Consider the following 14,219-nt stretch of genomic DNA (forward strand, 5'->3'; position numbering starts at 1 on the left):
TATTATAATCATGATTTTTAGGTTAATGTTTTAGAAATGATTAAAGGGAAACTGGGAATCTGCAAACAAATAATGTCAGATAAATCTCAAACCATACCAATGCTTTGCTTTCAAGTGCTTTTTTCAGATAAATGAAATAAATTCTCCTAGCTCTGTAAGTATCTCGCTATTGGTTGTCCACTGTAATATAAGCCTATTCTCTACCCAGTTACCAACTAAGTATTATAGAATTAACCACAACTGTTAAGGTCACATCAAGTCAACATAAAAGTGATAAAACCTTAATGGAGTAAGGGATCAAGAATATAACAATCTCTTATTTCTGTTTTCTACATCTCTGGAGAAATACTTTCAAGTTCACCAAGAAATACTTATCTAAACATGCTCATCTTTTCACATTATTTTAAATATAGGTAGTTGAATTTTAAATCTAGTACAACTGGATTTAAATATTTCAATAAAATAAATCGTATTAAATAAATCATGTTGTGGATCATAGAGAAATGTGCAAATCTGCAATCCTAATACGTATGTATGTTATCATTCCCAGAGGGCTCTACACAAAAAGAACTGTGTTGCTGTGTTTGTTAACATATTTAATCATTTATAATATAATAAATTACCCCACTTTTGTTTATCAAGTTAGCTAAAAGCTGGCTAAAAAACCCATGGCTCTAATCTCTCTAATCTCAACCAGTGATCTTGTTGCCTGCATACCTAACTAGCAGAGATCCTCTAGCTAATATTTATGGCATTTTTAATGTTATGATCTTATACAGCTATATTGGATGAAAACTTCAAAAACAGTAAGTATATTACCAAAATACTTGTCTGCAAAAAGAAAAAATACTTTTCTTTTGAAAAAAAAAAAATGTTGCTGTTTGGAAAGAGCATGTTCATCCTTATAGCTTTCATATTGGCATTATAGTTTTCACCTTGTTGGCATTCTCTAGCTCCTCTGTTTCTCTTAAAGTCCCCCAAAGCCTCATTTTGGTTATGACGCTTTAATCTCTCTTGGAATCGAAAATTTATTACTTAACAAAATCTGTCTTTCCCTTTGTGCAGGTCCAGTTTCTTCTATTGACCTCTCACTTCCTTGTTTCTCCAAATCAAAAGCTTAACCATTAGAATTAAATTCTGCATGTTGTTTTTCAAAGGCCACCAACCATTAACCTCTTGCTATTCTTACTGACCCCCCCCCCCCCCCAAAAAAAAAGTCTGTAATGGACTGAATTCTTGTCTGATTGTTTTTTCCAAAAGCTCTGTAACTTCTTTTTCATAGGCTCATCCTTTTCCCCTTTGTATCAATACCAATGTTAACATTAAGCACTTTCATTTTCTATATTGATCTTTGTATTTTTTGCCTTCCACTAATCACATTTGTCCCGTATTTCATTTCATCACCATTTATCCCATTACATGGGATACATGTCTCGGTGCTCAAAGTTATCTCCAAGCATTTCTTCTGTTTTGCAACTAATACTTCTGCAGAAATCCTTCAACTATACAGACCCTCTGTGTTTAGTCACCTAAGTCCTTGTGATTTCTCCTGTGTATATCTCTTCATTAAAAGCATAGTCTATATAATTCAGGGTATATTATTGTTACTGTATAGACATCCAGATACACATATGTGACTGTACATGTGTTGCAGAGAGAGACAGAAATGTTAATGAACTAACCCCATCAAGGCCATCCAGATCTCTAACCCTTAGGCTCAATGCAGCTCAGAATGTTGCTTTTCTGATTCTTCCTCACAGGTGCAGGGTTCAGAGACTGCCAGGGAGGAAAATCAACGGTAGGGCATCATCATCTAGAAACGTGTGAAAGGAAAACAGCTGAATGAGCAGGTGAGTGGGAGTACAAACCACGTGTGAAAAGGGGAACGACCCAGTAGCTGACTGGGGGGGGAGAAATGTATCAAAATCAAACAGCGTGGGCGTGAGGGACAAAAATAATGGAAAGATTCAAAAACATAGCAGAGGACAAGGCTAAAAAGAGACAACAATCACAGAAAACTAAGAACAGAAAATGCACAGATGAGAGAGCACGAGTGCAGTAAATGGGGTAGGAGTGGAACAATTGCCATATTGAAAAGGTGATGACAGAATTATATGCAAGGCCAAAAAGCTTAAGGGGAAAGAGTTCTAATAACTATTTAGTACAATGATGGGTATAACGCCACCTCAGACCTTGTCACTTCTCCCTCACCCAAACTCTTGGGAGCCCAGCGATGCTGGGAGCCGCTTGATCCTTGGCCTCTGGTCAGGGAGCCAGTCACCCTATGCCCTTAGGCCGCAGGCTCTGCCACGGGGCTCCCGACACGGTGCGTGTGAGGAAATGGGCGACCAAGTACTTCAGCTTTCAGCCGCCTGGCAGCCAGGGCTGAAACGTGGCTGCCCACGCCTGCAACAGTGGCCCTAACGTGCTGCAACAGGGACTGCCCTTGCCCCCGGGACCCAACGGCGCCAGAACAGACTTAACAAGGGCTACGGCCCGCGATGGGGACGAAAAAAACGCCGCGAGAGCGACAGCCTCTCCGCCCGGCGGCGGGGCCGGAGAAAGAGCGGCGCCCGCCGGTTGCCCGGGCGAGGGCGACGCCGCGCAGCAGCCGCCGCGCGAACAAAATGGCGGCGGGCGGCAAAAGCGGGGTCCGGCGGGGCGGCGGCCTGCCCGAAGTAAGGTGGCGGCTCGGGCGCGGGGCGACGAGCGGGGGCGGCGGGCAGGGCGAGGGGCAGGCGGCCGAGCTGGGCCCCGTCCCGTCCCCTGACTCATTTTCGCTGCAGGTGCGGAGAGCGCCCGGAGGCCCCTCGCCGCCCGCTGGGAGCAGCGTGCTGAGCGGCGACCTGCTGGCCAAGGAGGCGGAGTACAAGTAAGGAGGCGGGGGGGCGGCGGTCTCTCAGCACCTCACCGTCAACCAGCTCGCTCACGTAGCGGGGCCTGCAGTTAATCCCCAGCATCGGAATCTCTCAACCACTTTCACCAAACGCACGGATGAGAGTACTAAAAGTGGGGTTGGAACTTTTTTTTTTTCCTGCTGCAGTGCAGCTTTCCTACCGCCGTTTTGCACAGGAACATCAGGGTTGGCTGTGCGTTGCACTAGGCCTTAATTCAGTCATGGACATTAGATTTTTCTGCTTAAAATAATAATAAAAAAGATATTAGTTTTAAGTTAGGAAGATCTAAGTGCTTAAGACTGTTTTAAAAAAGGCTTGAAGGTTCTGAAGCTTAAGAGAGACACAACGATCCTGAAAGGCAGCCCTAATTACAGACCAGAAAGCACCTTGCTGCCCTGGTGTAAAAGCACTCACACGCCTTCCTGTCAGTTCCCAGCTCCTTTAAGTGGTGAGGTGTGTGGTGATCCAGTGTCCCGTTACACTACGTGAAAAGCCATAAAGTGACACATGCAAAAACACGAACATATTTTAATCTAAGTATATGTATGGTGATACCTTTTAATTATATATTTATTTAATTGTATGTGACTTCTTACCCAGCCCCTGCTGCTAAGTACACTTAAGATAAGCATTATAAATAAAAACAAAAGTGTTGAGGAATTAAAGACGTAAATGTGTATTAAGCAATGACATAACAGAAAATAAGGGGCTCCCTTTCCCTCTCAGAATCATAGTCTAAACCTTACTGTTCAATATGTATATGGTGTTTTATTATAGATTTGATAGAAACCCAGGAAACTGTTGAATCAATTCGAATAATACCCTGAAGTATATTCGGTAGTTCATTTGTAGGAGTTATTAACATTTCGTTTAATTAAGACGGTTACTGTCATAATTACATTTATGTCTCAAATCTTTCAGAGAGTCATTGACAAGCATTTGTACTCTTTCAGGCGACTGAATGCAGAATTAGAAGCAAAAACAGAAAAACTTGTGCGTCAGGCTGAAGAAGTAATGGTGAGTAGGCTATGCAGACTGTTATATAATTTAGCCTTGGTTCACATGCACACAGGGTCAAGTTTCAGAAGAAATTATTTAGACCATGACAACTAAAGGTATTTTGGTTTCAAATTCAGTCTAAACTTTACTTCGTATTTTATTTTCCTTCAAAATTGTGAACGTCTACTAAAGACACATGCAGGAATAACTTTTGTATAAGTTCATCAGGTGGGTAGATGTTCACACATGCACAGAGCACTTGCGCAGATTTATACATAAAAACATTTTACGATGTTTAAGTAAAGTCTCTGCGGATGTTTCCATGTCTTAAATAAAATGCTATTTTAGTATTTGAAAACCAGATAGTTCTGCAATAATCCTAGTGAAATAAGATCTACGTTGTTCAAGCTGAAAGAAATATAAAGAATAACAAATAGAAAATATGTAGTTAGTTAAAAGGAAGCTTTCTTAAAACAGAAAATTCTTCTGTTTGTTAGTAGTATCTTTTAAAATTGTTTTGGCTGTGTACCAATTTTTATATTAAAATTGGGCAAATTATGAAAAAGAGAGGGGGGTGGTCTGGTTTATACCCAAAACAGTTTAGAGAAGGTGCTCTGAAAATTAGAAATATTTATTATAATGTTGCACTTCAGAAAAGGCCTAGAACCCAAATTCTTAAATATTCTGGAAAGATACATGTAGTTTGTCTACTGTTGAAACTTCATTTTTGTGTCCTGTGAAAACATGCTCTCCTCTTGAGTTCTGATAAGCTGAGGCTAACTGCTTGGCATTTGAGCAGAAGCAGGTGAAACATCCAAAACAGCATCTAGTTTCTTCCCTTTAGAAAAACAGCAACAACAAAACCACTTTTTTCCCCTCCTCTAAATGCAGCAGTAGATCAGATATTCTTGGGACACTTAATATACCACATAGCACTGCCCGATTGCACAGATATAACAACAAAAGAAAAACAAGTCTAAGTTTAAAAAAGAAAAACTAAACAGGACAACTGCATTTAGTTTTTGGTTATGTTTTCTAACTGTAACTTAGAAACATAAGCTATCTGAACATTCAGTGTTAGATAGACTAAATTGTTTTCTTAAGTACATAAAGCATATTAGTGTCCAAATTATGGTTGTATTGCGTAAAATAAAACAGATTTATTTTTAAGGGTTACTCTGAAATAAAAAAAAAAATGAAAATTTGTTTCACCTGCTCTGCATTTGCTTTTCCATTTCAGGAAAAAAAAATGAGAAAGGGTAACAGCATCTCAGATGATAAGTTGGGCAAATGTTTTATGGTAAAAAGGCAGTAATTACATGTTGTGGAACAGAAATAAATGCTTGGGGATATCAGTGGTATTTTAATTTCTAGCTATCTTTTCCTATGTTTGAAAAAATGTTTTCTATGGTAGACTAAAGTTTCCCTTTTTTCCATAGACTATAGTTGTGATCTGTGATTTAAGAATATATAATTTATCTTTAATGGTTTATATTGTCCTATTTTCTTTTTTTAAATAAAGAAAAGCCAACAGGAGACACTATCTAGACCAATTTCAGTACAAACTCAGTTACGTGAAGATGGTGGACAGAGGTACGTGCTTTACAATTGTTGTGTATAATTCATGGGGAATCTTTGGCTCTGATGTGCACACCTTGACTTGCCCAATTCGTGCTCCAGTTTTGTCGTATTTTTGCAGTATACTGTATTAGTGGAGTCTGGATTTTATGCTATTTGAAATAACTGATACTAAACAACTATTTGTTGTGTTTTTAAGGAAGTCTTAATTTTGCTGAAATACTCTATTTAGGAGGCTAAGTAGCTCTGACATCGGTAAAACTGGGAGCAAAAGTAGCAGTTTTCTTTACAATACAAAACGGTAGACATTGAGCAGTAGATATTTTGTAACCAGCTCAGCTGATAAAACAAAGAAATGCTGGTTCTCTTCGTTCTAATTTAACTTGGCTTAAATGCTTGTGGGACATGAAGTGTGTGATTTAAAAAAAAACAAAAAAACAAAAAAAAAAAAACGAAGATAGACAAACCTTCAGCTGCCACCCTCTGGTATTTGGATATCATTGCACTTCTGAAGCCAACATACCTTTGGTCTGTATGAATTGGGCACAGTTGGGGGTTTTGGCCTATATGTTCAAATTTGTTACCTCTAGACTGGATACCTGACAATATTTACTTAGATGTTCAGGGGCGTTATTATTGACTCAGTTGTTCAAGGGATTGTATATTGATAACACACAAAGTGGGTGGATTTGAGATACTCTAATACGCAGTTTAATCAAAGATCTGAGCTGGCAGATTCCTAAAAAGATATAAGGGTCAGACTACAAGCTGTTTCAAATGTTAAGCTGCAGTTGGGAAATGGTTTTGAAGTAGTATATATGAAAGTCTTCTAGAGGTGATCAAGTAATTACTTTTGTGCAAAGTAAAAGTGAAAAAAAAAGTTTTCTATGACCATAAAAAAGCTTTTCAGTACACAAAAAAAGTATAACTACAATTCTGTGATGGAAGCCTGGCTACACCAGCAAAAAACTTCACTGCTATAATTACGATTATTCCTGAGCCATTTTGAGGCTGTGTGTGTCAGTTGTGGAGGTGAGGAAGAAAACAAAAAACACACGTATTATCAGTATAGCTGTGCTTTGCAAATTTACTCTAGATCTTTCTTTAGTTTCGTGTTCTGCTGGATGGATTTTGACTACTTGACAGAAGATTTTTAGGAACTTCAAACCAGAGTTCAGTTATAGGGCTGTTGAACAAGGTAATGTGATCAGAGGAATCAGCCTTACAAACAGAGTTAACAGCTATGATTGTATGCATTTGAAATAAATGGAAGTGCTGAAATAATTAGGAAAATGTTGGCAATTAGCACATCAGAGTAGCAGCTAATCTACCAATTACGTACGTAAATTAATAGGTCTTAAAACAACCACAGTCTGTGTTCTAGTAAACATTTATGTAAGAGAAGAATTGAAATCCCATGCTGTAGTGGAAAAAAAATAGAAATGTGTGCTAGGAATTGAGCACGCTGATTATCCATGAGTGAACATTGAGGCCATTCAATTAGATTAGCTCCAAGTATTTAATATATTTTTTTCCAAAATCATGCAAGCAAATATGCCACAAATCTAAAGGAAGCACTTAAGATAATTTTGAAACCAGTTTCATTGTTCGCTTTATGGAGGATGAACGCTAAAGCAACTGGAAAGAGGGGGAAACATTGAAGCAAAGAAGGAAATAGAATCAGAAAAAAAAGACAGGTTAAGTGCAAAAAAAATAGTAAGAAACGTTAAAAAGAAAAGGCAAAAATATTTAGGCTGCTCTCTAAGTCAGCATGTATTTTAAAATAAGTGACTCAGGATTTTATAGCTTAATATTTGCAGAGAAACTCGAATAAAATGGAGACAAAGCCGCTCCAGTGACCCTGCATTGAAATCAGCTTTTGTTTACACTTTCACTCTTCAGCGCATTGCCAGGCTCATGGCGCTGGGATCTGTATGCGCATGGGCAGGCATGCTATACGCTTGGAATAGGATTAGCAAACACAAAGGGTTTGCTCATGCACCTCGTATTTACATGCTGAGACGGAATTGTTAAACATTATCTTCTGTTTCAGTGTCACCGCAATCTTCTGGCTATTTACTTGTATACCTTTTCAGGTTTTAAACATTAATTTCACTTACCAACTATAGAACTATATTACGAGTTCTTAAAAATGCATTGTCATTATGTGTGCAAAAAGAAAAAAAAAAGTTAAATGACTTTGAGGAATTCAGTGAACAATGAGGTTTTTGTTTTACATTTTTGTCTTGTGAAGGCAGCCATGAGGCAGTAGAAGTGGTAGGATCAAATTAGTCTATGGATGGAAAGAAGAATATTGTTTTCTTCAGCATCAAGTGCTGGATTTTCATATTTTTCAGAATAATATGCAACTTATTTCTGTGGCAGAAAATCCTCACCTTCTGCACGCTCCTGAAACTAGCCAATAGGAGGGAAGCATGAGGAAAATAGGGTAAACAGACAAAAACTAATCATCTTATTCTTGAAGTCTGTTGCCAACCGCACAGATGATTTTTTTGATTAATCTGGAGCTTTGTGCAGATAATTCTTGCTGACGAATGTTGGGTGTCTAAGATTTTTAAAGACAAGCTGTAAATATTTGCTCAAATCTGCTGAGCCAAATCATTGAGGTGACTTGATGTGCCTAGATTTTAAATTTTGTTACATATATTTTTATTTATCTTTTTATAAGCTTGCATGTTAATTGAATAGCTAGAAGTTGTAAAAGGTGGTTAAAAAGTCATCTTTCAGTACATTAATACAGATCTACAGAACTCAGATTCTAAAAATAAATTATATGTATGACAAGGAACTTGGAAGTTTATGGTGTGCTAATACTTTCATCTTGCTTCCAAGAGATTTTAAAATATCATTTAACCTGAAGTTTAGTTGCTAAGAAGTATATGTTTCCAGCCAAATAAGCAGATAAGAAAGCTGCTCTTTCATTCCTGGTTTTTATCGGTAAAATGGATACAGTATTTGTAATATGCATTTCAGACAAAATTCTGAGGCTTTTTTTTTTGTCTAAATTGCTCCCATTTCTTATTCACTTGACAGTCCCTGTCAATTGACTTAACAACAGTCAATCTAAGCATACCATAGCACTCTCTCCTAGGACGTAGAGGATACTGGTTTATATCATCATTTTCTTCGCTTTAATTCAGAGGCTTGAATGTCAGGTAAGTGTAAGAGTCACTGAACTGTTGGTGATCTTTGGTAATGGTTTGTCAGTCCAGCTGTTGAAGCTGTTAACGCTCCACATGCTGGCAAAGTACTCCCTCGTGCAGGGAATCATGGATCAAATAACCCGGTGTTTGCTGCAGTCACCTGAACGGCAAGAGATGAGATTCAGATTGCAGTACATAAATAAACTGTTACGTTGGAGACCATATTAGAATAAATGTCTTAGGCTCACCAGGTGATTTATGTAGCAAATGAGACAGAATGGAATGACAGAATGTGAGTGAACTGATGATTGAACTTGGTATATGTTCCTATATATTGCTGATTGTAGATATATAAAACATTACTCTCCTGATTCAGATGGTAGTGGATTTTTATCCTAAAATGTTTTTTTATACGCATTCAGTGAATTTTATTTTTTTTTGTTCCTGCAGAGATCCACTCTTCGAAGTTTCATGTCTTAAACACTCACATACCAAGGTATCAATGTCAAAATTATCCTGGTTAATTTCTCTTCCACGTATTAGTTCAGTTTTTGAGATTGTGCAACACAGGGGACTTACATGGGTGGGAAGCCTAAGAAAAATGATGTTCAAACCTGAGTGCTACAGGGACAGGTGGACCAGCATTTCCAGTATTTTTTTTCCACAGTGCCACTTGTAGCTAGGTGGACTTCTACCACATTTAATTTCTTTAAGTTTCTCTTCTATAAAGCTTACCTGTCACTTCATAGAAGTGTTCAATGCTTTGAACATCAATTTAACAATTTTAAGTGCAAAATATTAGAACATAATTCATTTCTTTCTTGCTCAGTATAGTATTAAAGGCAGTGCTGCAGTCTTCTAGTTGTACTAATAAACTAGTAGTCAAAATAGCTTAATAAAGCAAGGAAAATATAATGTAAAAAGGGGATTGAGATTAGGAACTAACTGTAAAAACTCAAAAGCCTCCAATTTACATTGAGTCTTTTAGGAGATGAGCTAAAGTTTCCAAAACATTGTTTTCAATCATTTATCAGAATACAGTAGAGAAGACTAATTTTGGAAGATTATTTGCTTGGATGAAAGTAAGAAAATATTGTTAATATTTTTTTTTTCTACAGGGAATTTATAAGATTAAAATAACACTTCTAAAAAAAACATTTTTGAAAGCACGATAAGCATTGTTCAAAGAAATGCAGTCTGTTGACAAATAGTATCTCAATAATATTTGAAAGCCCTGCTTATGCATTAATTTATTATGAGTATCTCTGAAGGAGGTCCCACAAGCAAGTAACTATTGGATGTGTTATAATTTGGGCATATGGACATAAAACATACAAGATAAGCACTAGTACAAATAAAGCTGAAGAGATTTGGTGCTCTCCTGAGATTCTGAGGCTTTGGAAATCATTCAAATTCAAGGATACTTTCCTATATGAAAAAGGAGGGGAAAACAAACAAAAACATACTAGCAAGTAGTAATTTCTAACTGATAAAAGTCACTGCTTTCTGGAAAATTTTGTAGCCACTAAACAAGAAGAAATGTGTTTCTGTGCCCATGGCTGAGACTAGACCATATTCTGGAAGTAAGGGGAAAAGAACAACTTCAAGGTATAGTATGTATCTCTTTTTTTTTGCTTATAACAAAATATTTTAGTTGCTGTTTTTGTCTTGCAGGTTATTTTTATTCGTATATGCTGCTGTGTATAGATTTATCACAGAAAGGCACCAAACTATTTCCTCTGTAGTCATCTCCACCTTGTAGCTGTCTCTGTTTACTTGCATGGAGCACCTGAAATCATTCCCAAACAGCTGATTATGACAAACTGTTGCTTTCTGCTCAAGCACTTCTCAAGGCTAACAGTTAAGCTGTTAACTCCTTCAGCGAAAGGATGCCTAATGAGCACGCCTGTGGGAGATAGGTCTGGGGCAACTGGAGAGAGCACACTTTGGTGCTGCAGGCTGATTTGTGATCAGACACATGATGCTATCTAGGGTCTTTGTTATTTTTGTGAATCTTGAGCTTACAGGACAAGAGAGTTGGTAAGCTCTCAGGGGCTTTCACCAAGTGCTGAAAAGCTTCAGCTCTGTAGACAGCAAATTTGAGGTCATATAACCAAAAATTCAAGGTCTGGACAAAAGAAGAGTAGAAAAGTCATGGCAGAAATCTTGGGGGCGAATGAAAGCTGTTACAAGGGAAAATACAGACTTAGAGAAGATAGCAAAATAGGATGAAACCTGTCTGCAAGATTGCACAACATTAAATTAGCACAGGCCAGAATTATCTTCTAGGATTTAGAAGTCACTTGTGGATCATTTGTACCTCTTTGGCTCAGGTGAGGCTGTCATGATGGCACCATCTCACGAGATTTAGAGACTGAGCTGTGCAGGTAGAGAACCTTTAAGATGAACGCAAAGTTGTGGGAGAAGTGAACTGGCATGAGTTTTGAGGCTGCAGTGGAATAAGGATACATTTGAGTAAGAGTTAGGAGCTTCAGATGATGTGGGAGCTAATGTCATTGTTTTATAAAAGAAAGCTGAGGAGATAGCCTTTGTAGCAGCTGTGTCATGTATGTTGCATTCATCAATGTCGTTAAAGGCTCTGGTATGCAACTATAAGGATTAACAAAGTTTCCTACCCAGGCATAATGATATATAAGTTGTGGAAGTAAGGTGGGAATGTAGGTGGAGAGAACGAAGTTGGAGAAGTTAACAGCGTGGGGAAGATATAGTCAAATTTAAGGCTGAAGATAGTAGTTTAGTCCAAAAGAACGTTCTTCTGTTTCTTTCTTTTACCCTGATTTAGTTTTGAAATTGTCAGATGAGAAAAACACCACACTAAAAGCTTAGCAGAAAGTGGTATTGTTTCTCTGCCCCCCTATGGTATAATACATGAACTGATGTAATTATGTGGAATACGATAAAGGTATTTTACATAATGAAAATGGCAAGTTGCCATTGATGCATTTTAGTGTGAAAGAAAGCAACAAAGTTGTTTTAGGTATAGCAAATACTATATTTTTGTATTTTTTTTAATTATAAATTTAACATCTAGGCCTTTTTTTTTTTTAGTACAGAAATAAGAAATCTGGAAGCACAAAATGCTGGTCATGTTGCAGTACTGGAGGATTGCATAGATTTTTCTTTAGCAAAAACAGTAAGTGAAATTGAAGGAAAACTAGACAAAGGATGCTTGCCGGATTGTCTAGATGATGACATTATTCCAAACATTGGAAATGAAATCGGAGCAGGTAGGTTTCTTCATATGGTTACATACTTTATTCTTACTTCCTGACTGTTAGTAATGGTTTCTCGGGGGGGGGGGGGGAGAAAACTAGACATTATAGGGAAAGTTCTAAAGTCCTTAATTTATATTATGGTAAAACAAAAAGAAGGTTTGTCTTCTCATACAGTCCTAAAGAAAAATGAGATCACATAGGAATAATCACGGGGAAAAAGTGATTTATTTTTTTTTATCCTCATCTCCTCCTTTCTGAGTTGACATTTGAAAGTTTACATACGTTGATTTGTGGCTACAACTTGATTCATTTCACTCAGGAAATGAAAATACATGATGCTATGATGCTAAACTTGTGATTCCAAAAAGTTGAACTTCAGTCCTTTGCACAGATTGTGGTGCTTGTTTGTCCTAGAAATAGAGTAGGAAAGGGGAATTGCAGCATTTACTTTAGCCAATGAAGCTAAAGGCATGTTGCACATTTATCTTCTTGGCTCTAGTGTGATAAAAGCAGGCTTATGTAGTTTCTTATAATGCTAAAGTAAGCATGAAGTCAGAGATTCACTGCAGTAGTAAAAAAAAAAAAAAAAAAAAAGAATATATATAAAAAATCAAAAACAAAAACCCCTTCATGTAATCTAATAGCTGGGTATCAACAAGCATGCCAACACAAATAGCTTGATTTCTAACCCCATGTAATTCTGTGCAAGTCTTACTTTAATAAGTCTCCCAAAAGAGATCCTCAAAGCTTTCTTTTAAACAGTTCTTATTCCTGAGGTAAAAAGAAATTGCTTTGGATTGCATTGAAAGCTTACACCATGTAAATTCAAGGTAACTCAAGGAGAATTGTTACTGGTGTCTAATAATCAGGGCCTGTAGACCAAGAGCATGTACTTGAGCATTGAGGATTGTTTCTTTTACTTCAATGATGAAGCGAAATGAAAACACTCTGGATTGATTTTTTTGCCCCTGAAGGTTGTCATTGCTTATTTAGAATACCCTGATACATCTTAGACAATGTTAATGAGGTTTACTATTGTGTGTTCTTAATGACGCAGAGCTGCCGAAGACAGAAGGGAAGTTGTCTAGAAGTCTATGGGCTAATAACTCAGTAAAAGAGGAGACAGAAATTACAGAAACAACCAATTTCTGCAGGCTGTGGTGTAGTCCTAGAGTGATCTATTGTGAGCTTACGTTGTTCAATATACAGAAAAATAATCTGTAAAAAAGATGAATCATAGCATGTAAAGAACTTGTGTATGAAACAATGATTTTAGGATAGTGAGAACTGACATGGAAATCCTGCTGGAGAAGCTCACGCTACTGAGTGAGGTGATAGAAAGGAAGTTTATATTGGGCATTAAAGAGCACAATATAATACTGATTGAAGATACATTAAAGTATACCTACTTCTCAATGGGACTTAAGTGTAGTTATTAGTAATTAAGACAACTCCAGAAGCATAAACTGATTGTTTGTTCACAGTGGAAACAACCAAGCGTGTGTTAAAAATGGATAAGAGGATAACAGAAAACAAGATACTGTACTGGTATCGTTGTGCACTATATAGCTGATGCTATCCCATCTGCAGTATGACACATGGTTTTACACACCCCATCTCAGAACCAGAATGCAGATCTAGGAAGGACACAGGACTGAGTATATAGTAACAATCACAAGCATAGAACAGCTTGAATTTGAATCTTCAATGTGAAAACAAAATGTTTGAGGGAATTATAAAAAATTCTGTAATGGAATCGCTAATGGTGAATGGAAAGCTGACTTTCTGCAATAGAAATGCTAGGCAATGCCACATTAAAATGAATTTAAAGCAAGCTAAACAAAGTGCTTTTTCTGCATCATACATAGTTAAATTAGTTAACCCATTACCATAGGACATCATGAATACCAAAATGTAGTATGTCTTAAGAAGAAAAAGAGTAATATAGAAGTATGTGAAAGAGAATTCAACTTGATGGCTTCAGTGCGGTCTCCAGCTCAGGAAATGCATAGCTACTAGTTACCAGAAGCTATTGAGTTCGTAATGAAAGGGAAAAAGTCAGTTAGTATTTTATTTTCCTATGGTGTTCTCCTAAATCCTACTTATTACTGGCATCTGCAGATTTACAACTTAAGCTGCAATAAACCATTGATAAGGGAGGGTGGGTGAAACAAAGAATTCCTATTACAGCAAATCAGTAAATGTAGCCATCTGTGCGTTTACTTTCAGCTCCAGGTACTCCTCCTCCAATTTATTCTTTTTCCCTTGTACCTATTGTGAATAACGGTAATTCCTATGTTGTTCGCTTGATCCTCATATTGTTACCACGCTTCATGCATGTGGAA

The 14,219-nt window shown here is 37.3% G+C and overlaps 2 protein-coding genes across 4 annotated transcripts in view; one reads left to right on the forward strand and one right to left on the reverse strand.

Annotated features, from left to right (window-relative positions):
* The window catches only part of RFX7 (regulatory factor X7), an 80,313-nt gene extending 78,501 nt beyond the window's left edge, over positions 1-1,812 (reverse strand). Inside the window, exon 1 of the mRNA XM_080551720.1 lies at positions 1,683-1,812. The gene's annotated coding sequence lies outside the window, so the exon portion shown is untranslated. The remainder of the gene's footprint in view (positions 1-1,682) is intronic.
* TEX9 (testis expressed 9) overlaps positions 1,716-14,219 on the forward strand; it is a 39,834-nt gene continuing 27,330 nt past the window's right edge. For 2 of the 3 annotated variants that reach the window (XM_080551742.1, XM_080551743.1), the window contains exons 1-7: positions 2,499-2,678; positions 2,787-2,872; positions 3,851-3,914; positions 5,419-5,489; positions 9,089-9,134; positions 10,161-10,246; positions 11,708-11,886. In XM_080551742.1, the coding sequence (XP_080407868.1) occupies positions 2,502-2,678; positions 2,787-2,872; positions 3,851-3,914; positions 5,419-5,489; positions 9,089-9,134; positions 10,161-10,246; positions 11,708-11,886 (709 nt within the window). In that variant the 5' untranslated portion in view covers positions 2,499-2,501. Of the gene's footprint in view, positions 1,851-2,498; positions 2,679-2,786; positions 2,873-3,850; positions 3,915-5,418; positions 5,490-9,088; positions 9,135-10,160; positions 10,247-11,707; positions 11,887-14,219 lie in introns of those variants that run through there. The other variant, XM_080551744.1, reaches the window with a different exon arrangement.

The sequence above is a fragment of the Anser brachyrhynchus genome, assembly GCF_964034855.1.
Source record: "Anser brachyrhynchus genome assembly, chromosome: 11".
Lineage (NCBI taxonomy): Eukaryota > Metazoa > Chordata > Aves > Anseriformes > Anatidae > Anser > Anser brachyrhynchus.